This window comes from Puma concolor, chromosome B4 (assembly GCF_028749965.1).
Source record: "Puma concolor isolate L17-30 chromosome B4, mPumCon1.1.hap2, whole genome shotgun sequence".
Taxonomy (NCBI): domain Eukaryota; kingdom Metazoa; phylum Chordata; class Mammalia; order Carnivora; family Felidae; genus Puma; species Puma concolor.
In genome coordinates this window covers 60,936,182-60,961,311 of record NC_141673.1, presented here as the reverse complement: position 1 = coordinate 60,961,311, position 25,130 = coordinate 60,936,182, and the positions used below count along the sequence as shown (strand labels likewise).

The 25,130-nt window shown below is 36.8% G+C and overlaps 2 protein-coding genes across 5 annotated transcripts in view; both read left to right on the top strand.

Moving 5' to 3' along the window:
- The window catches only part of LOC112863862 (olfactory receptor 6C1), a 174,536-nt gene that overhangs the window by 62,864 nt on the left and 86,542 nt on the right, over positions 1-25,130 (top strand). The gene's annotated exons all lie outside the window — the stretch shown is intronic.
- LOC112863886 (olfactory receptor 6C74-like) lies at positions 7,160-8,548 on the top strand. The gene has a single exon (XM_025927000.2). It carries the CDS (start codon positions 7,610-7,612, stop codon positions 8,546-8,548), a length of 939 nt encoding a protein of 312 aa, XP_025782785.1. The 5' UTR covers positions 7,160-7,609.

Sequence of the window (25,130 nt, the reverse complement as noted above, 5' to 3'; positions counted from 1 at the left end):
TGCCAATTTTCCATGGACTTGCTACATACATATCTTGTATTAGCTCTTGCTCTAGATTATTTTTACAACTGTTTTTATAGCATCCAGCCATGAAGATAGAGATTATATCTCCCTCTAGGCAACAAGGGAGACTTTTTTCCTGACCAGGATTAGAAAGATCATGCCTCTGCATATGGCAATATTGGCCAGGTTTGGTAGCAGCCTCTTTAAATACTGTGATTTTTTCCAAGCTCAGAGTTTCTCAGCTCTGACACACACCTATTGTATGTTAAGCGTCCATGTGCGTCCTCTCTGCATTGCTCTGTGTGGGGACTGGGAGGCAAGGGGAACTGTTGCAAACATGAAGTCTATGCCACCTGCTATGCTGTGAGTAGTAATATCTATTGTCTCTGACTCAGGAGTCTTGTGTTTTCTGCCAGAATCTATGAAACTGTGGTTGGGTGACCTATTATCTCCCTCCAAGTTCTTGACAGTTTTGTTGAAGAAGATAAATTGCTAGAAAAAATATGGCTCTCTGGAAAAGGAGAGCACAGGGATCATCCATGGGCAAGGTTAGGAATGTGAAAGATCCCTCATCCAATTATAGATGCTCTTGAGCAGGTAGTAAATGAAGAGATCTGAGTCCCTAACTTACTTACCTCTTAATGAGCCTGAGGCTCAGGAGGTAGGATTGAAACTATCCAACAGATCACTGCTTTCAGTTATTGTTTACTCCTCTAGGTGGAAAGAGGATGGCCAAGGACGCACCAAACCTGACTTTGGATGTAAATGATATACATAATATTTTATATGTTTATATATTTTATATATAATGCATATATATAACATATGTGTGTTTTATATATAATTGGCAAAAAATGAAAGCAATTCACAGGCTATTCAAAAGGCAAATGGCTAAACATACAGCAAAAGGAATAAGCTATCAAGCCATAAAAAGACATAGATGAATGTTAAATGCACACCCTTAAGTAAAAGTCAGCCGACTTCAAATGTTATACAGTGTATGATTGAACTTCTATCCTATTCTAAAAGAGACAAATTTATAGAGAAAGTAAACAGATCAGTGATTGCCAGGACTTGGGAGCTGGAGGGTTGAACAGTTGAAGCACAGTTGTTTTTTTTAGCGTAGTAAAGTTATTGAATATGATGCCATGAAGATGGGTATATCACACTACAGTTGTAAAAACAAGTAAAAAGAACATTGCAACACAAAGAATAACTCCAATGTGTGAAAATTAAAAAAAAATTAAATCCAGGATCTTCAAATGGAATGCAGAGGATTTAATTGTATTCTGAATGTAAGAAACAACTTCACTGAAGGGAGTAGGGGAAATGATACTAATCTATGGATGGAAATGAGTGAATCAGTAAGACTCAAGTCATAAGCCCTATACTCTAGTTGATATAGTTGCTTCCTACTGGACATTTCTATTGGAACTGAATAATTAAGTCAATTGCAGATGGAGGAAGCCATTGTTTCACTGTTGGAGTAATACATAGGAGCAAGAGGACAAAGGTAGAATGATTCATGTGATATTGGGTTAAAGTTGAAGATACTAGTATGAATTCATGTGTAGCATAACATAGATACAGAATGAATCACATGTAAATGCATAATTGTGTATAAATCTGGATAGATATAAATATATATTCCCTTGCTCTATCACCTGAGGGCATCCAGAACAGATACTCCAGACACATTCCAATAAAGGGAGATTCTAGAAAATGCCTGACAAGTACTTCTCAGAACTGTCTAGGTTATAAAAAATAAGAAATGTCTGAGAAACTGTCAGTCTACAGAAACCTAAGGGTACAATTCTAATAAATTTAATGTGATATCACCCAATACATTGTCATATTATTGCTTTAAACAAACTCAAATCAGTCAGGTTGGTACACATTCCAGGTGGGAATATGGCCACAAGGGGTCTAGTGGATTCAAGTTTAATTCTGGATAAGTTTTAAAAAAATGTCCTTGTCCCTCCTGCACCTGATCTTTCTAGATGAAAGGTCTCAGTGTGAGTAGGGGATAACTGGAAACTAGATGCAATTATAGCTACTGGAATGGACCACTCAGATTTTGTAGAAGTGGAGAGAGAGAAAAACCTAGTATCAGGCAAGATACCTGCCTTCCTCCAGAAGACAAATACTCCAATGCAAGAGCCTTAAATTTACCTGTTAGGTCTGCCATCCTCTACCAGATGGTCTCTGAGGATAGCAGAGACAAGAGGGGGCCACTCCAGTACCTCCTGGTCACCCCCATACACCTACCTTCACCCTTAGGCAAAATAATTCTTTTTATTTTTTATTTAATTTTAATTTTTTTTTTTTTTACTATTTATTGATCTTTAAGAGAGAGAGAGAGCAGAGGAGGGGCAGAGAGAGAGAGACGGAGACACAGAATCTGAAGCAGGCTCCAGCTCAGAGCTGACAGCTCAAAGCCTGACACGGGGCTCAAACTCATGAACCCTGAGATCATGACCTGAGCCAAAGTCAGAAGCTTAACCAACTGAGCCACCCAGGTGCTCCAAAATACTTCTTTTTAAAATTTATTTTAATTCCAGTAAATTAACATATAGTATAATATTGGTTTCAGGTGTACAGTATAGTGATTCAACAATTGTATATATTATTTAGTGCTCATCATAAATGTACTCTTGATCCCTTCACCTATTTCACCCATTCCCTATCCATCTCCCCTCTGGTGACCCTCTATTTGTTCTCTAAAGAGCCTGTTTCTTGGTGTGTCTCTTTTTCTTTCTTTCTTTGTTTTGTTTCTTAACTTTCACATATGAGTGAAATCATATGGTATTTTTCTCTGACTTATTTTATTTAGAACAATATCTTCTGGATCCATCCATGTTGTTGCAGACGACAGGATTTCATTCTTTTTGTGGCTGAATAATATTCTTTTATATTTACCACCTCTTCTTTATCTATTATCTATCAGTGGACACTTGGGCTGCTTCCATAATTTGGCTAAAGTACTACAATGAATATAGGGGTACATACATCCTTTTGAATTAGTGTTTTCATATTCCTTGGTGGAATTCCTGGATCATAGAGTAGTTCTATTTTTAATGTTTGAGGAAGCTCCAAACTGTTTCCCACAGTGGCTGCATCAGTTTGCATTCCTACCAACAGTGCATGGGGGTTCTGTTTTTCTCCACATCCTCACTAGTACGTTTTTTCTTGTGTTTTTTATTTTAGTTGGGAAAAACACTTCCAAATGTCTTCCTCAGTCGTATTTTGAGTCATAATGAAGCAGACAAATGTCACATGGCTAATGGCTTGAACAAATAGAACAAATTGGATTAAATACACTTAAGCAGTCCCTCCAAAAATAAGTTACTGAATTGGGAGCTCTAAGGCTTATCAGCCAGCTGGAAGTTACATGGGAGGCTTGCTAACCTGTAATCTGAATGATGCACGCTTAATGTGGCTGCCAACCTCTAAAATTGTAAACTCTTTCTAGGAGACCTCATGCACTCTTGGGTTTATACTTCCTGTGTGAGGGCTGGACATTGGTTGGCATCTTGTTGGAAAACACTGTGGTACCTTGGGAGTAATAAGAGAGACCTGAAGGTTAATCAGAGAGGTTAACATAGGAACATGCTTAGGGGAATTTGCAGCTGAAGCCAAGTTGGTATAGAAATGAGGGGTGGATTTGGTGGAAGGAAATTCTGAAACATTTCCACATGTTGTGATAGCTTTTGTTCTGGACTCTGTTTTCAAGAATGTTTTGTAATAGATTTGGCCTATTTTTCCCCTTAGCAGTATATTAAAGACACTCTCTTCTAGTAGGGCAAAATTAAGCAGATTTTCTCTTCACAAGACTGAGAATTTCCTAACCTGGTGTTACTCAGCTTTAAATGTAGGTGCATTGTGTAAATAACAATATCTATTAGGGTTAGGGCCCTTCCTTGAAGAGAATTTAGGGGTCAGGAGAACAGATGAGAACATGAAGCTCCTGCTTCCTGCTATATAATACATAATAAAGTTTTCTGTTGCTGACCTGGTAGGCTTGCCTCTCCATCAGTATCTATGAAATGATGGTGGGCCAACCTGTTAGACTCTAGGTAAAAGTTCAGACCCTTCTCGGGTTTTGATTAATACCATAGATTTGGTAGAGTGTAAGAAAGACAAATATCACATCATGGAACTCTTCTATGAAGTCACTGTGTTTCTTAGCTGGTAGGACCTGCAATGGTGTTAGGAACGTGGGTCTGCTGTCCCGTATTGAATGGCCAGTGTATTCCTCATGTGCTTGCTCATACTCATGGTTCCAAATGGTTTGCCATCCAACCTGCATCACAACAGTGTGAGGGACTAGCAGAGAGGAAGAGAAGGGCAAACCCCTCTTATCAAAGAACAGTCAAAGGAAATTGCACATCTCCACTTATGTCCTTTGCTCATAATTTAGTCACATGGTCACAACCAGTTGCAAGGAAGGCTAGTTGTAGACAGAGACAAATATTCCATTAATACAGAGAAAGTGGAGAATGCTTGGGTGTTATGAAATAATCAGTCTTAAGATCTATAAGATCAGATTGTAAAGACGATTTGGAGGAAAGACTGAATTCAGAATAAAAACGAAATGATTATATGGAATAAAATGTTAGATATTTCAGGTGCAACTTTTTCTATGACAGGTTAATAACTTCTCCAACTAATATTGTCACTTGTTATTATCAACTGAAATTTTCTTTTTTGACTTCTAGTTTGTTATCTATGTATTTAGGGTTTCAAAACACATCTGTGTGGAAGGGCAAACACACATTAGGGAAATCTATACTGAAAGCTTTGGAGACAGAGTTAAAAGCAGTTTTGAAAAAAAAGTATATAATTTATTTTTTTTTAAGTATTTAGTGCCTAGGGAGAACTCGTGCGTAATGTATAAATTTGTGACCCTTTGAGAACGGTCTTCTTGGATCTCATATCCTCTGGGGACTCCTCATAATCTTTAGATATTTTCTTTGAAGATACAGACAGTATAAATATTAAATGAGATCAAGTGCCGATGAATTTCATATGGCACTGTGAATAATACCAAGAAAAGCACTCAAAACATAAATAAGTCAATTGTAGTGACAGGGAAATTTAATAGTCTAAAACTCTGAAAAAAAAAAACCTTTTAAAACCATTTACAAAGTTGCCATAAATAAGTAAGAAAATCAGTCACAGATTGTGGGGTAGAGGGAGAATCCTACAGAGAAGAATGGAATTATCACTGTGGTCTGTTCAGCATGATGATAAAAGAGTTAAATATTGAAGCAGAGATAATTTGCTGGAATAAATCTGTTTAATATCTTCAAAAATGTGTTTGATTTTTAAAGTGCTTTTGGCAGACTGATTAGGACTCAAAAGGATGAAAAAATTGGTATGTCGAAAATTTAAAGACCATATTTCCATTAGATTTGTTTTAACCCATTTTGTCTTATTTTTACCATTATGGTATTAACCTTATTTTTCTAACCTTCAAATTTTGATTAAGGGGAAATCATGAAAAAAGACAGAATACAATGAAAATTTAGTTTTGAAAAACTTTACCTTTTTAAAATTTCACTAATATTCATAATATTTAACATAAGCTTGACTTCTAATGGTTTTGTAGTGTGAGCTTTGTTAATTTTTGTACAATATGTGTTGGGGATAGTTGGTGGGTGTAACTGTTGTAGTTGGACAAAGAAATAATCTGACATAGTAAAACTCTGATTTAGGTGTTTTAGATATAACATTCCTACAGTTGTTGCCTTTGGAGTAATTTGTGTAAATGAAGAAAAATTTATGATTAATCGTTTCACAATTATGTGAATGTAAGAGGAATGTCCAGGAAAAACAACTGTCCTTTCTTTTATACCCATATATGTCTACATTATTAACATGAATTTGACAACAGATCTTATTTTTTACCTACACTTTTAGATATAACTGGAAACAATTTTTATTTGTACTCTATGTTTATTTTTATTTATGTATATATCTTTGAAATTATATTCTATGTTTTAGAGATTGAAATAATTATATTGATATTCTCAAAACAGAAAACATTGTCTTATCTATGGCCCATTACTAAACCTTATTTATTTTATATGTTTGATATGAAGGCACCAAGGAAAGAAATCTTCCTTAGAATCATTATTAAAAAAAGAAAAAAGCACAATAAGCTGTCCTATAATCATTGGTAGAAGTTGTTATTTTTCAGAGCACAACGTAGGGAAAAACACTCTTTCAAACTTAATCTTGGTGTCCAATTTGCTAGCTGTGCAAACCAGAACAATCTGATTGTCTCTAATATATGCCATATGTTGAGATGACTACTGTTATCTATAGTTAACATTTAATTACATTTTAGCCAAACATTTGAATATCCTTATGATAAGGAATACATGCCTCCTAAAATTTTGCCAACACTATTCTGTGATTCATTGTATTTGAAATTTACCAAATACTGTTCATCTCTTTTAAGCCATGCTGACCTCAAATTGTTCATCTTTTCAGTCTGTATTTTACAGAAAGATTAAAATGGTAAGTGTAAAGCATAGAAGCAGAGAGAGAAATTTCATGACAAATATTTTCTTATAATTTGTATTTATTAATACTTACAAACTTACATATTTTTAATTTCAGGATTATTACTAATTTAAATGTCTTAATCTTCTTTCAATTTTTCTTACTAATTTAATTTCTTCCTTAAGCTCAATAACCTATTTCTAAAAATCCCTTCTATATCTCTAGGTTTCCATACAGATTTATCTTTATCTTTCTCCCACTTCATATGATTTCCTGAACTCATATTTATATATTTCTATATGCTTCTATATCCATTACTCTCATTTTTTTTTCATTTTTCAGAATCATAACTTAGGAAGACTGCAGTTTCTTATTAGACACACAAATATTACCAGAATATTCCTGCTGATTTTGTTTGGGAGTACAACGTGGGAAGAGTGGGAATGATAACAGAGTTTGATGGGATGGAGATACTACTAAGGACAGAAAATAAAACTATTCATGATGTTTCATATTCACTTATTGGAAACTGTATCTCATTAGCCATGAAAGTAAATGACAGAAGAATCAGGCATTTGAATTTGATTAAGTAAAATGGTAAAGTTATATAACCCTGTCTATTGATGATGGTGAGGTGTGTGTGTGGTGTATATTTTATGAAAACTATTTTCTGATATAATTTTAATGACAATAATCATTTTGGTTCTGAATGCAAAGCTCTTAATTGAATAAGAAATGGCATCCATTTCAATTCTTGCTAAAATCAAGAGAGAAGAAGCATTTGTGCATGCTTTAAAAGTCCTTCTAACTTCCCTCATATAAAAACAGTCAACAACCGCTATCATATCAATCATCGCTATCATTATTCTCTGGCAGAATTGCAAAGTAAACATAAAATTCTCTATCCAGATACTTTGGAAATGCAAAGTATTGTTCTTCCTGGCATAACCTCCTAAAATATGAATGGTGTTACTCTATCTGAAAGATTGCTTTCCTAATTTTACTTTAGACACTAGTTACCACTGCTATTTTCCCCTTAGGACTATCAATTTCTTTCTTTCTTTTCTATTTAGACCTGGAAAAGTAGAGGACAGTAATGGGAAATCACACACAAGTGACAGTGTTTATCCTGGCAGGTTTGACTGATGACCCACAATTGAAAGTTGTGCTATTTGTCTTCCTGCTTCTCACCTACCTGCTAAGTGTCACTGGCAATCTGCTTATCATCACACTCACCCTGGTGGATATCACCCTCAAGACCCCCATGTATTTTTTCCTTCGGAATTTTTCCTTCCTAGAAATTTCCTATACTACCACATGCATTCCCAAATTGTTGGTTGCTATGGCAACTGGGAACAAAACCATTTCCTTTAATTGTTGTGTTACTCAAGTGTTTTTTGCCTTCCTTCTTGGTGCATCTGAATTTTACTTGCTGGCAGCCATGTCCTATGACCGCTATGTTGCCATCTGTAAGCCCCTGTACTACACAACCATCATGAGCAGTAAGATCTGCATGCAACTTGTCTTCTGTTGTTGGCTTGCTGGGTTTTTTGTCATCTTTCCACCTCTCCTCTTAGGCATAAACCTTGACTTCTGTGCCTCCAACGTTGTTGATCATTTCTACTGTGATACAACTCCCCTGCTGCAGATCTCCTGCTCAGACACACAGCTCTTAGAGACCATGGGATTCATTTCTGCATCAGTGACACTTGTGGTCACATTGGTAATGGTGATAATATCATACAGCTTTATTGCATTAACAATTCTAAAAATCCCTTCAACTAATCAGAAGAAAAAGGCTTTTTCAACATGTTCCTCTCACATGATTGTGATATCTCTTTCTTATGGCAGCTGTATCTTCATGTACTTTAAGCCGTCAGTCAAACAAAGAATATCTTTTTCCAAGGGAATTGCAGTGCTCAATACCTCCATTGCCCCACTTTTAAATCCTTTCATTTACACTTTACGGAACCAGCAAGTGAAAAAAGCCTTCATGAACATGATACAAAGGGTTGTTTCTTTCTCAAGCAAATGAATATCCTGTTGCATAATGTATAATGCAAATGAACAAAGGAACCCCAATAATATCAATGAATCTAATTATAGCTTCCAATACATAGTTTCTTTCAATGTTTTTTTGCTTTCATGTCTTTGATATTCATCTTTATACCTTCTCAAGCTATATTTACAAAAAAAATCTTTGTTCCAAAGAAGATAATTTTATTGATAACCTTTAACAGATATTTTTTCTCATCTCACTTCCATTTCCTATAAATATCTGAAAGAAATGGAGTTGAGATTTTCAATCGGTCTCTGTTGTCTTTGAATGCTAGTCAAGGATCAAAATATCTTTTTATTTATATTATATGTGATGTAACATACAACATAAAGTATTACATCTTTATTTTAGTTGAACGTACTTACAACTAATATTCATTTATAGTTTTTGTAACACTACCAAATTATTGCTGCATACTCTAACAAAATGAGAGGAAAATTTTGGCAGAGATTAAAGATTAGTGTTGATGCTCAAATTAGAAAATGTTGTCTATTTAAAAATTGTTCATGTGTCTAAGTAGATTCCTTAGAAATTAGTTTTTTAGTTTCTATTAGAAAATTGTTAGCGTTTATAAGTGTATCAATTATAGGTGACAAAATGTGTTATTTCACTGCTATATTTTAAAAATTAATTATGAAATTCAAACTTATTTGGTGTTTCTATGCTCAAAAAATCTCTTCAACAACATGGGATACTCTGGAGCTAACTGGAAACTATAAGTGTAATTTGGAAAAACAATGGTAACTCAGTATATTTATTCTTTTCAGATTTTTATAGACATAGATATAAACATAGATAGTTATCCCAGTAAAATCAAAATAGTAGAATTAAAGTAAAGCTTTACCTACAGATTTTTGAACTGTAGGTCATAATTTAGAATTTCAGGGTTTCAAAACTTTTCTGTGTCATGGAAAAAATGTAAAACATTAAATATAATAAAAACATTTTCACAGTTACATATCATGTTTCATGTTTTTTAATAGAAATGTATGTGCATTAGGCCTTTTTTTTTCATTTCTTTTTATCTTAACTATGGGTCTTGATTTGAATATTTTGAAAAATACTCTCTAAATACTTCTGAACAGTTCATTAATGAACTGGATCTTAAAAGATATTTGAGTCATGAATGATTTCAGGAATAATAGTTAATGAAACCATTGATTACATTTTTTCCATGATCATTTATGTATATACTTTTTTTAAGTTTATTTCTTTCTTATGAGAGAGCACACTAGTGAGCAGGAGAGGGGCAGAGAGACAGGAAGAGAGACTCCCAAGCAGACTCCATGCGGTCAGTGCAGAGCCAGACATGGGGCTCAAACTCTCAAACTGCAAGATCATGACTTGACTGAAATCAAGAGTTGGAGGCTTAACTGACAGAGCCACCCAGGCGTCCATATACCTATACTGTTTCTATTTTGAGAAAGCCAATCTAATGATGCGGGAGCATTATCTAATTTTAGAAATTAAAAAAGCACAGAAAAATAATAAAAGATACATATGACATATTGAGAAAATCTAATAGAGTGAAGCCTAAGATTCTCAATGGTGTTTGTTGTTGTTGTTGTTTTAATTCTTTCAGTATCAATCCAAATGAGTTTGTGTTAGACACACTGTTCAAGCTAAGGCATTAATTTATCATTGTCATTCTAAAATGCTTTATTTATATATTTTAATGTCTGTCAACTGCTAGTTATTTACCATAGAGGATATTAACATTATTTTTTTAATTATTTTTTATTTTTTTTATTTTTTTTCAGTATATGAAATTTATTATCAAATTGGTTTCCATACAACACCCAGTGCTCATCCCAAAAGGTGCCCTCCTCAATACCCATCACCCACCGTCCCCGCCCTCGCACCCACATCAACCCTCCGTTTGTTCTCAGTTTTTAAGAGTCTCTTATGCTTTGGCTCTCTCCCACTCTAACCTCTCTTTTTTTTTTTTTCCTTCCCCTCCCCCATGGGTTTCTGTTAAGTTTCTCAGGATCCACATAAGAGTGAAAACATATGGTATCTGTCTTTCTCTGTATGGCTTATTTCACTTAGCATCACACTCTCCAGTTCCATCCACGTTGCTACAAAAGGCCATATTTCATTTTTTCTCATTGCCACGTAGTACTCCATTGTGTATATAAACCACAATTTCTGTATCCATTCATCAGTTGATGGACATTTAGGCTCTTTCCATAATTTGGCTATTGTTGAGAGTGCTGCTATAAACATTGGGGTACAAGTGCCCCTATGCATCAGTACTCCTGTATCCCTTGGGTAAATTCCTAGCAGTGCTATTGCTGGGTCATAGGGTAGGTCTATTTTTAATTTTCTGAGGAACCTCCACACTGCTTTCCAGAACGGCTGCACCAATTTGCATTCCCACCAACAGTGCAAGAGGGTTCCCGTTTCTCCACATCCTCTCCAGCATCTATAGTCTCCTGATTTGTTCATTTTGGCCACTCTGACTGGCGTGAGGTGATATCTGAGTGTGGTTTTGATTTCTATTTCCCTGATAAGGAGCGACGTTGAGCATCTTTTCATGTGCCTGTTGGCCATCCGGATGTCTTCTTTAGAGAAGTGTCTATTCATGTTTTCTGCCCATTTCTTCACTGGGTTATTTGTTTTTCGGGTGTGGAGTTTGGTGAGCTCTTTATAGATTTTGGATACTAGCCCTTTGTCCAATATGTCATTTGCAAATATCTTTTCCCATTCCATCGGTTGCCTTTTAGTTTTGTTGTTTCCTTTGCTGTGCAGAAGCTTTTTATCTTCATAAGGTCCCAGTAGTTCATTTTTGCTTTTAATTCCCTTGCCTTTGGGGATGTGTCGAGTAAGAGATTGCTATGGCTGAGGTCAGAGAGGTCTTTTCCTGCTTTCTCCTCTAAGGTTTTGATGGTTTCCTGTCTCACATTCAGGTCCTTTATCCATTGTGAGTTTATTTTTGTGAATGGTGTGAGAAAGTGGTCTAGTTTCAATCTTCTGCATGTTGCTGTCCAGTTCTCCCAGCACCATTTGTTAAAGAGACTGTCTTTTTTCCATTGGATGTTCTTTCCTGCTTTGTCAAAGATGAGTTGGCCATACGTTTGTGGGTCTAGTTCTGGGGTTTCTATTCTATTCCATTGGTCTATGTGTCTGTTTTTGTGCCAATACCATGCTGTCTTGATGATGACAGCTTTGTAGTAGAGGCTAAAGTCTGGGATTGTGATGCCTCCTGCTTTGGTCTTCTTCTTCAAAATTACTTTGGCTATTCGGGGCCTTTTGTGGTTCCATATGAATTTTAGGATTGCTTGTTCTACTTTTGAGAAGAATGCTGGTGCAATTTTGATTGGGATTGCATTGAATGTGTAGATAGCTTTGGGTAGTATTGACATTTTGACAATTTATTCTTCCAATCCATGAGCAGGGAATGTCTTTCCATTTCTTCATATCGTCTTCAATTACCTTCATAAGCTTTCTATAGTTTTCAGCATACAGATCTTTTACATCTTTGGTTAGATCTATTCCTAGGTATTTTATGCTTCTTGGTGCAATTGTGAATGGGATCAGTTTCTTTATTTGTCTTTCTGTTGCTTCATTGTTAGTGTATAAGAATGCAACTGATTTCTGTACATTGATTTTGTATCCTGCAACTTTGCTGAATTCATGCATCAGTTCTAGCAGACTTTTGGTGGAGTCTATCGGATTTTCCATGTACAATATCATGTCATCTGCAAAAAGTGAAAGCTTGACTTCATCTTTGCCAATTCTGATACCTTTGATTTCCTTTTGTTGTCTGATTGCTGATGCTAGAACTTCCAACACTATGTTAAACAAGAGCGGTGAGAGTGGACATCCCTGTCGTGTTCCTGATCTCAGGGAAAAAGCTCTCAGTTTTTCCCCATTGAGGATGATGTTAGCTGTGGGCTTTTCATAAATGGCTTTATGATGTTTAAGTATGTTCCTTCTATCCCGATTTTCTCAAGGGTTTTTATTAAGAAAGGGTGCTGGATTTTGTCAAAGGCCTTTTCTGCATCGATTGACAGGATCATATGGTTCTTATCTTTTCTTTTATTAATGTGATGTATCACGTTGATTGATTTGCGAATGTTGAACCAGCCCTGCATCCCAGGAATGAATCCCACTTGATCATGGTGAATAATTCTTTTTATATGCTGTTAAATTCGATTTGCTAGTATCTTATTGAGAATTTTTGCATCCATATTCTTCAGGGATATTGGCCTGTAGTTCTCTTTTTTTACTGGGTCTCTGTCTAGTTTAGGAATCAAAGTAATACTGGCTTCATAGAATGAGTCTGGAAGTTTTCCTTCCCTTTCTATTTCTTGGAATAGCTTGAGTAGGATAGGTATTATCTCTGCTTTAAACGTCTGGTAGAACTCCCCTGGGAAGCCATCTGGTCCTGGACTCTTATTTGTTGGGAGATTTTTGATAACCGATTCAATTTCTGTGCTGGTTATGGGTCTGTTCAAGCTTTCTATTTCCTCCTGATTGAGTTATGGAAGAGTGTGGGTGTTTAGGAATTTGTCCATTTCTTCCAGGTTGTCCAATTTGTTGGCATATAATTTTTCATAGTATTCCCTGATAATTGCTTGTATCTCTGAGGGATTGGTTGTAATAATTCCATTTTCTTTCATGATTTTATCTATTTGGGTCATCTCCCTTTTCTTTTTGAAAAGCTTGGCTAGAAGTTTGTCAATTTTGTTTATTTTTTCAAAAAACCAACTCTTGGTTTCATTGATCTGCTCTACAGTTTTTTTAGATTCTATATTGTTTATTTCTGCTCTAATCTTTATTATTTCTCTTCTTCTGCTGGGTTTAGGCTGCCTTTGCTGTTCTGCTTCTATTTCTTTTAGGTGTGCTGTTAGATTTTGCATTTGGGATTTTTCTTGTTTCTTGAGATAGGCCTGGATTGCAATGTATTTTCCTCTCAGGACTGCCTTCGCTGCATCCCAAAGCGTTTGGATGTTGTATTTTCATTTTCGTTTGTTTCCATATATTTTTTTTATTTCTTCTCTAATTGCCTGGTTGACCCACTCATTCGTTAGTAGGGTGTTCTTTAACCTCCATGCTTTTGGAGGTTTTCCAGACTTTTTCCTGTGGTTGATTTCAAGCTTCATAGCATTGTGGTCTGAAAGTATGCATGGTATGATTTCAATTCTTGTATACTTATGAAGGGCTGTTTTGTGACACAGTATATGATCTATCTTGGAGAATGTTCCATGTGCACTCGAGAAGAAAGTATATTCTGTTGCTTTGGGATGCAGAATTCTAAATATATCTGTCAAGTCCATCTGATCCAATGTATCATTCAGGGCCCTTGTTTCTTTATTGACCGTGTGTCTAGATGATCTATCCATTTCTGTAAGTGGAGTGTTAAAGTCCCCTGCAATTACAACATTCTTATCAATAAGGTTGCTTATGTTTATGAGTAATTGTTTTATATATTTGGGGGCTCCCGTATTCAGTGCATAGACATTTATAACTGTTAGCTCTTCCTGATGGATAGACCCTGTGATTATTATATAATGCCCTTCTTCATCTCTTGTTACAGCCTTTAATTTAAAGTCTAGCTTGTCTCACATAAGTATGGCTACTCCAGCTTTCTTTTGGCTTCCAGTAGCATGATAAATAGTTCTCCATCCCCTCACTCTCAATCTAAAGTTGTCCTCAGGTTTAAAATGAGTCTCTTGTAGGGGCGCCTGGGTGGCGCAGTCGGTTAAGCGTCCGACTTCAGCCAGGTCACGATCTTACGGTCCGTGAGTTCGAGCCCCGTGTCGGGCTCTGGGCTGATGGCTCAGAGCCTGGAGCCTGTTTCCGATTCTGTGTCTACCTCTCTCTCTGCCCCTCCCCCGTTCATGCTCTGTCTCTCTCTGTCCCAAAAATAAATAAACGTTGAAAAAAAAAATTTTAAAATGAGTCTCTTGTAGACAGCAAATAGATGGGTCTTGTTTTTTTTATCCATTCTGATACCCTATGTCTTTTGATTGGTGCATTTAGTCCATTTACATTCAGTGTTATTATAGAAAGATACGGGTTTAGAGTCATTGTGATGTCTGTATGTTTTATGCTTTTAGCGATGTCTCTGGTACTTTGTCTCACAGGATCCCCCTTAGGATCTCTTGTAGGGCTGGTTTAGTGGTGACAAATTCCTTCAGTTTTTGTTTGTTTGGGAAGACCTTTATCTCTCCTTCTATTCTAAATGACAGACTTGCTGGATAAAGGATTCTTGGCTGCATATTTTTCTGTTCATCACATTGAAGATCTCCTGCCATGCCTTTCTGGCCTGCCAAGTTTCAAAAGAGAGATCAGTCACGAGTCTTATAGGTCTCCTTTTATATGTTAGGGCACGTTTATCCCTTGCTGCTTTCAGAATTTTCTCTTCATCCTTGTATTTTGCCAGTTTCACTATGATATGTGGTGCAGAAGATCGATTCAAGTTACGTCTGAAGGAGTTCTCTGTGCCTCTTGGATTTCAATGCCTTTTTCCTTCCCCAGTTCAGGGAAGTTCTCAGCTATGATTTCTTCAAGTACACCTTCAGCACCTTTCCCTCTCTCTTCCTCCTCTGGGATACCAATTATGCATATATTATTTCTTTTTATTGTATCACTTAGTTCTCTAATTTTCTCCTCATACTCCTGGATTTTTTTATCTTTCTTTTTCTCGGCTTCCTCTTTTTCCATAATTTTATCTTCTAGTTCACCTATTCTCTCCTCTGCCGCTTCAGTCTGAGCCGTGGTCATTTCCATTTTATTTTGCATGTCGTTTAAAGCGTTTTTCAGCTCCTCCTGACTGTTCCTTAGTCCCTTGATCTCTGTAGCAAGAGATTCTCTGCTGTCCTCTATACTGTTTTCAAGCCCAGCGATTAATTTTATGACTATTATTCTAAATTCACTTTCTGTTATATTATTTAAATCCTTTTTGATCAGTTCATTAGCTGTTGTTATTTCCTGGAGATTCTTTTAAGGGGAATTCTTCCGTTTGGTCATTTTGGATAGTCCCTGGGGTGTGCGGACCTGCAGGGCACCTCCCCTGTGCTGTGGTGTATAACTGGAGTTGGTGGGCGGGGCCGCAGCCAGACCTGATGTCTGCCCCCAGCCCACCGCTGGGGCCACAGTCAGACTGGTGTGTGCCTTCTCTTCCCCTCTCCTAGGGGGGGATTCACTGTGGGGTGGCATGGCCCATCTGGGCTACTTGCACACTGCCAGGCTTGTGGTGCTGGGGATCTGGCGTATTAGCTGGGGTGGGTAGGCAAGGTGCACGGGGGCAGGAGGGGCAGGCTTAGATCGCTTCTCCTTAGGTGATCCACTTCAGGAGGGGCCCTGTGGCAGCGGGAGGGAGTCAGACCCGCTGCCGGAGGGGTGGTTCCACAGAAGCACAGCGTTGGGTGTTTGCGAGGAGCAAGCAAGTTCCCTGGCAGGAACCGGTTCCCTTTGGGATTTTGGCTGGGGGTGGGCGAGGGAGATGGCGCTGGCGAGCGCCTTTGTTCCCCACCAAACTGAGCTCTGTCTTCCCTGGGCTCAGCAACTCTCCCTCCCTTTGTCCTCCAGCCTTCCTGCTTTCTGAGCAGAGCTGTTAACTTATGACCTCCCAGATGCTAAGTCCCGCTTGCCGTCGGAACACACTCCCGTCTGGGCCCTCCACTTTTCAAGCCAGATTCGGGGGCTCTGCTTGGCGGCGGGCCGCCCCTCCGCCCTGGCTCCCTCCCGCCAGTCCGTGTAGTGCACACCGCCTCACTACCCTTCCTACCCTCTTCCGTGGGCCTCTCGTCTGCGCTTGGCTCTGGAGACTCCTGTCTGCTAGTCTTCTGGTGGTTTTCTGGGTTATTTAGGCAGGTGTAGGTGGAATCTAAGTGATTAGCAGGACGCGCGGTGAGCCCAGCATCCTCCTATGCCACCATCTTCCCGATTTCCCTCGGATATTAACATTATTATTAACATTATGCACAGTAGAAGCAATGGTCAGTGAGGCTAAAATCAGTTTGAGGGATACACAGCTAAAAAGATTAGTGAAAATTTAAACTCAGGAAGACTTAGTTTTCATTGGTCCAGTTGAAGTTCTTGAGATCTTCTAAACATGTATCTTTAGCCTAATCTCTGTACAGTCCTGAGTTGTGGTAGAGGACATTTCTTTACATTGTGAACACTCTGAAAACAAAGTAAGGGTATTAACAGTATTACTTTTGCTTGCAATCATCCTTACCTAAATTACTAAGGTTGTACCATTCCCTTTAAACATCCAATTTGAATAACACCTTTAAGAACATTTTGTCTTTTCAGATTATAGTTAATTACTTAGTTCTTTTTGCATCCCACCCTTAATAGTCTTTTGAGTATCTCAATGACATCTTTCTTACAAGATTACTCTAATTTGCCAGTTAATCTGCCCATAAATTTAGCAGTTTCAAATTAATTTTTACAAAATAAATTATAATAAATATGGACTTCTCTATTTGATTATGGTCACAGTTTTGCTTGTGTTCATTTATCAAATTAGTCTTCCAGAAGTTAAATAAAATACCCATGATTGAAAGACTCATATATGTTATTCAAAAGAATCTATGGAAACTCCCACACTTTGTCTCAGGAAAGGTCTCAATGTTTCTTGGTCAATTAAAAAATAATATAAAATCCTTTCTCTTCTATTTTTTTTATTTTTTATTTTTTTTAATATATGAAATTTATTGTCAAATTGGTTTCCATACAACACCCAGTGCTCATCCCAAAAAGTGCCCTCCTCAATACCCATCACCCACACTCCCCTCCCTCCCACCCCCCATCAACCCTCAGTTTGTTCTCAGTTTTTAACAGTCTCTTATGCTTTGGCTCTCTCCCACTCTAACCTCTTTTTTTTTTTTTTTCCTTCCCCTCCCCCATGGGTTCCTGTTAAGTTTCTCAGGATCCACATAAGAGTGAAACCATATGGTATCTGTCTTTCTCTGTATGGCTTATTTCACTTAGCATCACATTCTCCAGTTCCATCCACGTTGCTACAAAAGGCCATATTTCATTTTTTCTCATTGCCACGTAGTATTCCATTGTGTATATAAACCATAATTTCTTTATCCATTCATCAGTTGATGGACATTTAGGCTCTTTCCATAATTTGGCTATTGTTGAGAGTGCTATGAACATTGGGGTACAAGTGCCCCTATGCATCAGTACTCCTGTATCCCTTGGGTAAATTCCTAGCAGTGCTATTGCTGGGTCATAGGGTAGGTCTATTTTTAATTTTCTGAGGAACCTCCACACTGCTTTCCAGAACGGCTGCACCAATTTGCATTCCCACCAACAGTGCAAGAGGGTTCCCGTTTCTCCACATCCTCTCCAGCATCTATAGTCTCCTGATTTGTTCATTTTGGCCACTCTGACTGGCGTGAGGTGATATCTGAGTGTGGTTTTGATTTCTATTTCCCTGATAAGGAGCGACGTTGAGCATCTTTTCATGTGCCTGTTGGCCATCCGGATGTCTTCTTTAGAGAAGTGTCTATTCATGTTTTCTGCCCATTTCTTCACTGGGTTATTTGTTTTTCGGGTGTGGAGTTTGGTGAGCTCTTTATAGATTTTGGATACTAGCCCTTTGTCCAATATGTCATTTGCAAATATCTTTTCCCATTCCATCGGTTGCCTTTTAGTTTTGTTGTTTCCTTTGCTGTGCAGAAGCTTTTTATCTTCATAAGGTCCCAGTAGTTCATTTTTGCTTTTAATTCCCTTGCCTTTGGGGATGTGTCGAGTAAGAGATTGCTATGGCTGAGGTCAGAGAGGTCTTTTCCTGCTTTCTCCTCTAAGGTTTTGATGGTTTCCTGTCTCACATTCAGGTCCTTTATCCATTGTGAGTTTATTTTTGTGAATGGTGTGAGAAAGTGGTCTAGTTTCAATCTTCTGCATGTTGCTGTCCAGTTCTCCCAGCACCATTTGTTAAAGAGACTGTCTTTTTTCCATTGGATGTTCTTTCCTGCTTTGTCAAAGATGAGTTGGCCATACGTTTGTGGGTCTAGTTCTGGGGTTTCTATTCTATTCCATTGGTCTATGTGTCTGTTTTTGTGCCAATACCATGCTGTCTTGATGATGACAGCTTTGTAGTAGAGGCTAAAGTCTGGGATTGTGATGCCTCCTGCTTTGGTCTTCTTCTTCAAAATTACTTTGGCTATTCGGGGCCTTTTGTGGTTCCATATGAATTTTAGGATTGCTTGTTCTAGTTTCGAGAAGAATGCTGGTGCAATTTTGATTGGGATTGCATTGAATGTGTAGATAGCTTTGGGTAGTATTGACATTTTGACAATATTTATTCTTCCAATCCATGAGCAGGGAATGTCCTTCCATTTCTTTATATCTTCTTCAATTTCCTTCATATGCTTTGTATAGTTTTCAGCATACAGATCCTTTACATCTTTGGTTAGATTTATTCCTAGGTATTTTATGCTTCTTGGTGCAATTGTGAATGGGATCAGTTTCTTTATTTGTCTTTCTGTTGCTTCATTGTTAGTGTATAAGAATGCAACTGATTTCTGTACATTGATTTTGTATCCTGCAACTTTGCTGAATTCATGTATCAGTTCTAGCAGACTTTTGGTGGAGTCTATCGGATTTTCCATGTACAATATCATGTCATCTGCAAAAAGTAAAAGCTTGACTTCATCTTTGCCAATTTTGATGCCTTTGATTTCCTTTTGTTGTCTGATTGCTGATGCTAGAAATTCCAGCCCTATGTTAAACAACAGTGGTGAGAGTGGGCATCCCTGTCGTGTTCCTGATCTCAGGGAAAAAGCTCTCAGTTTTTCCCCATTGAGGATGATGTTAGCTGTGGGCTTTTCATAAATGGTTTTTATGATCTTTAAGTATGTTCCTTCTATCCCGACTTTCTAAGGGGTTTTTATTAAGAAAGGGTGCTGGATTTTGTCAAAGGCCTTTTCTGCATCGATTGACAGGATCATATGGTTCTTCTCTTTTTTTTTGTTAATGTGATGTATCACGTTGATTGATTTGCGAATGTTGAACCAGCCCTGTATCCCAGGAATGAATCCCACTTGATCGTGGTGAATAATTCTTTTTATATGCCGTTGAATTCGATTTGCTACTATCTTATTGAGAAAAATCCTTTCTCTTCTAAAAAGGTTTTGTCATTGCCACTGTATGAATACAATATCCATATTTTGTTAGGTTAAACATTATTTAAGGTTAAGTCAATTTGACATTAAACTATGACTAGACTCTCTAAAAAGTACAGGTATTTCTCCCATAATAAGTTCTTTGCAGAAATTTGTTCTTGTCTAAATTATCTCCAATGTAATTTCCTAATTGTAGACTCTATTTCTCATTTTTAGTGCTCTTTTATCCAATATGACATAGTAATTTCAGATTGTCTAACAAATCTCTATTTTTAGTTAGTTGGTTATACTTTGAAATTTTTGGTAACAAATGCCCTCTTATTTATTAGGATTTAAAATTATTCATGATATTATTTACTAAACGCTGAATTAGTTTTTATATTGTGTTCAAATCCTTTGAAATATTCTATTCCTAGTAAATGTCTCCTTGCTTGTTCTGTAATCTGAATTTTAAAAAGCATCAACTTTAGCCTACATTTGGCTATTATTGTCATCACTATTTTTTTACTTCACATTCTCTCCTCAACCCCCTTTCATTAGTTTAAAGCCTAACAACTCAGTAACCTGTGTCTTTCAAACTCTTAGTTTTCCAAAGACGTGAGTCTTCTTTTTACTGTTATCTTGCTCAATCTCAACAATATTTAGCACAATTGATCACTGTGAGCAATGTGAAACATGTGCTCAGAGTAACCTACTTCAGCAACTGAAGGCTGTCCCTGGGGTGCAGAGTGTTGGGGGAGCCCCATTTGAAAATATGATGGTGGACTTCATTGAGCTTCGCTGGGTCCAAGGCTATAAATATCTGTTGGTCCTTGTGTGCACTTTCTCAAACTGGGTGCAACCTTCCCTGCTCACACAGAAAAGGCACATGAAGTGGCCCAACTTCTTCTAAAAGAAATCATTCCTTGATTTGGGATCCCTATCACTATGGGATCAGATAACAGGCCAGCATTGTGGCTGAGGTGGTGCAGCTGGTGGCAAAGGGTTAAAGATCACCTGGAAGTTACACAGGCATACTGACCCCAGAGCTCCAGGAAGGTGGAACGAATGAACTGAACCCTGAAGCTGCAATTGAGTAAACTTTCAGGAAACCCACCTACACTGGCACCAGGTGTTTCCAATCACTTTGTTGAAATTCAGATGTAGCCCCACAAAGCAGATGGGGTTCTCCCCTTATGAAATCTTTTATGGGAGCCCTCCCACCATTATCAAGGGCATAAATGGAGGGATCTAAATGAGATAGGCAATCTAACGCTAAGGCAACAGATATGGGCCCTTGGCTCTACCCTAACTACCTTACACTGCTGGGTTAGGGAGCAATTACCTGTGAGTCTGAGCACAGATTCTCACCCCTTTATACGAGGAGATGCTGTATGAGTGAATAACTGGAATGTCCAACTCCAAAAAACCCCTGTGGAGAAACCCATTCACTGTTATTTAGTCCACCCCTACTCCAGTAAAGATGGTGGGTCCCTGGATTCACCACGGCAGAGTGCAGCCAGCATCTTGAAACTGGTAGAGCATTCCTAATCCACCAACTCCATGCAAGCTGACCATACAAAGGAAGCAATCTGCAACTCCATAGGCTCTGGAAGACTGCAGCCCTGCTTTAGTCACTCCAGAAGCTGACTAATCTATGCAAGGCAGAAGCTTGATGGGCCAGTGAAACAAATGGACCGTCCTTATTTTCTATATCTGTTTCCTTACTGTGATGCACTGTCACCCCTTGTTTCTCTCTGTTAGTGTGATTCTTGCTCTACTTTTTGCGATAGGATTGGCAGAGGCCGCCTGGGAATGTGGCAAGAGGTTTCTGTTAGCATTCACCTTCCTTTTGTGGATAGGATGCTTTGTAGGTATTGGTTGCTTCTAATCTGGACCCCTTCTGTAGACCTAGATTCCTCATCATGTGACCCATGTATTCACAGAACCAGGTCAAGCCAAGGAGTCTATATTTAAAATATAGTTTTAAAAAACCTACTTTTAACTGTGTCTCCTGTGAATTCAATACAGATTTCCATAATCTGTGTTTGCCCTTCCACAGTCATTTTAATTATTTCCCATTTTTAATTTATTTTATTTTCCCATATTTAATAATTTAATTAAATTAAATATTAAACATATTTACATATTTACATAAATATTAAACATATTTAATTAAATTTAACAATTTAATTATTTTAATTTCCCTTATTTAATTTACTAATTTTTTTTGAGTATAGCTGACACTGTCATGTCTCAAATACCAAATATACAGGTAAGGACTTAAAGACAGGAAAAAAAGATTTTAGTTGGTACATATCCTATACATCTTCAGTTTCTTTTCTGATAGCTGTCTGATAGCTGTCTTTAAGATATAGTAGATCTTAAATTGATATTTCATAACACCCAAGAATTCTCCACTTCCTCTGTATTAATGGAATACTTATCTATGTCTATAGTCAGCCTCCCTTGCAACTTGTTGGGACCATATAACTTAATTTTGAGCAAAAGTTGTAAATGGAGATGTGTGCAATTTCCTTTGATTGTTCTTTGATGGAAGGGGTTTGCCCTCCTCTTCCTCTACCCCTTTTCTGAACAAATCTCTGTATATATCTTCTTTAAGAAAGGTGTTTGAGTTTTTAAATGCTTTTGGCAGAATGAATTAGAAATGAAAAAGATGTAAAGAATTAGGATGTCTAAAATTTAAGAGAATATATTTCCTGTTGGTTATGTTTTGACCTCTTTTATTCTATTTTTATCATTAATGTCTTATTTTTTCTAACCTTTTAATTTGTGGTATAGGGAAAATGGTGAAAGAAGACGAATGGAATATAAAGTCAATGTAGTATTAAAAATCATTTACTTTTAAAGGTTATCTTATATTCACAATATCTAACATGAATAAACAATACATTCATAGGCTTGACTTTTAATGGTTTTGTAATGTAAACTTTTTTAATTTTTGTACAATGTGTGTAGGAGATAGTTGGTGTCTGTAACTCTGAAGTTGGATGAACCATGAGATCATGACCTGAGCTGAAGTTGGCTGCTTAACAGATTGACCATCCAGGTGCCCCTAAAACATATGTTATTATTAAAAAGGCATATGCATAAATAAAAACATATAAGGACAAATAAAAGTTGCTCCCAGTTATATGTAGAAATATTTAGAGGAAAATTCTAAGAAAAAATGAGATTTATTGTCAAAATCATGTTAATAAGATAGGCATATATAAATGAAAAGATTGTTTTTCCTGGACATTTCTTTTACATTCACATAATTGTGAAGCAGTCTATTATATATTATTTTTCATTTACACAAATTATTCCAATGGCAACAACTGTAGGAATGTATCCAAACCCCCTATATCAGAATGTTACCTCATCAAACCATTCCTCATCCAAATTCAGAGTTATACACACCAACTACTAACTTTGGAAATAATCAGATAAATTTCATTTTGGCAAACAAGAACTATACAAGTTCATAAAGAGAGAATATCTCTCAGGTATGGTCATCTCTAAGCTGATCTGTTATATGACTTTATCATTTCATGCAGGAAAAAAAAATACCTGCTCATAGATCAGATTCTGAAAAAACTGTCTTTCTTGGTTGTCAGCATTTTTAAAAACTCACCTTGTAATAACATTACAGTTTAGTAAGCTTAGTTTAACTATTTTTATTTGTGTAGTTTTGATAAGACACATAAAAGGGAAATAGCAATCAATAATGGAGACAGAGTTCATTTGGAATGGATTGACAGATGAAACTTCACTGCAAATTGTTATTTTTCTCTTTTGATTTCTAAGGTACAATGTTGAACATGATGTATAATGTATAATCTGTACTTAAATATTTTAATGTATTTCTTCAGCCAAAATTTCTCCCTTTTTGGAAATCTCATTCACACTGATTTATATATCTAAATTCCTGATAATTCCCATGACTGAAGACTAAACAATTTCCTAGAGTGTTGGTACAACTCGATTATTTTTTTCTTCATCTTTTTGGAAGCTTCAGAATCGTATGTTCATATGTCCTATCACTAATTTGCTGTAGTCTGCAGCCCACTGCATCACCTGGTGATTATGCCCAGCAAAATGTGCTACCAACTTGTATCAACTTGTACTTAGTTCATGGGACCCGGATTAATCTCTTAGTATACTTGAGACACAGATTGAAGTTCATTTGATATTATTTGGATATCCAATTGTTTCAGCAGTAATTGCTGAATACTATCCTGTATCCACTGAATTACTAAAGAAGAATTATCTGAGACAGAAAACAGAAAGCAACAGCAAAAACCAATGAAGACAAAAGTCAAATCTTTAGAAGATAAATATAATTGATATATCTCTAGTTAGATTCATCAGGGAAAAATAGAAGGTACAAATTACTGATTTTAACATAAGATGACTTCAGTACTGATCCTATGGACTTTGAAAGAATAATGAACAAGTTTATGGCAAAAGTAGATCATTTATATGAAATGGATAAAATCCTTGTAAAACATAAACTTCCAAAGCACCCAGAAGAAATTTATAAATGGAGTACTATATAACTATTAAAGTAAACGATTTGTAGTTAGAAATGTTCCCAAACGCAAAAACAACCTAGGTTTAGATGGCTTCACTTTTGAATTCTACCAAAAATTTATAAAAATATCAACTATACACACAGTCTTCAAAAAATTGAAGAGGAGGGAATACTCAATTCATTCCTTAAATTTTTTTTTTCAACGTTTATTTATTTTTGGGACAGCGAGAGACAGAGCATGAACGGGGGAGGGGCAGAGAGAGAGGGAGACACAGAATCGGAAACAGGCTCCAGGCTCTGAGCCATCAGCCCAGAGCCTGACGCGGGGCTCGAACTCACGGACCGCGAGATCGTGACCTGGCTGAAGTCGGACGCTTAACCGACTGCGCCACCCAGGCGCCCCAATACTCAATTCATTCTTAAGCCATCACTACCATTACACAAAAACAAAGGCAAGGAATTAAAAGAAAAATAAATTCAAAAAATATTGCTTATGATTAGAGATACAGAAATTTTAAAATAACATATAAATATTCAATCCAATAACATACAAAAAATTATAGTATAACATGACCAAGTGGGGTTATTTTTTAAATGCATTGTTCATTTAACATTAAAAAACATACCAATATAATCTTTAACATATATATACCTAACAATAAAGCACCAAACAGTGCAAAGAAAAAATAATAGAATGGTGAAGAGAAATAGATGAACCCACTATCATAGTTAGAAACTTCAGCAACTCTATCCAAAATGGACAGATCCACCAAGCATAAAATCAGTAAGGACATAGTTAAACTCAACAACACCATCAATCAACTATATAATTGACATCCATAGACTATTTTAACCAACAACAGCTAAATACCTTTTCTTCTCAAATTCACCAAGACAGATCACATTCTGGGCCATAAACTACACTTTAAAAATTTTGAAGACTACA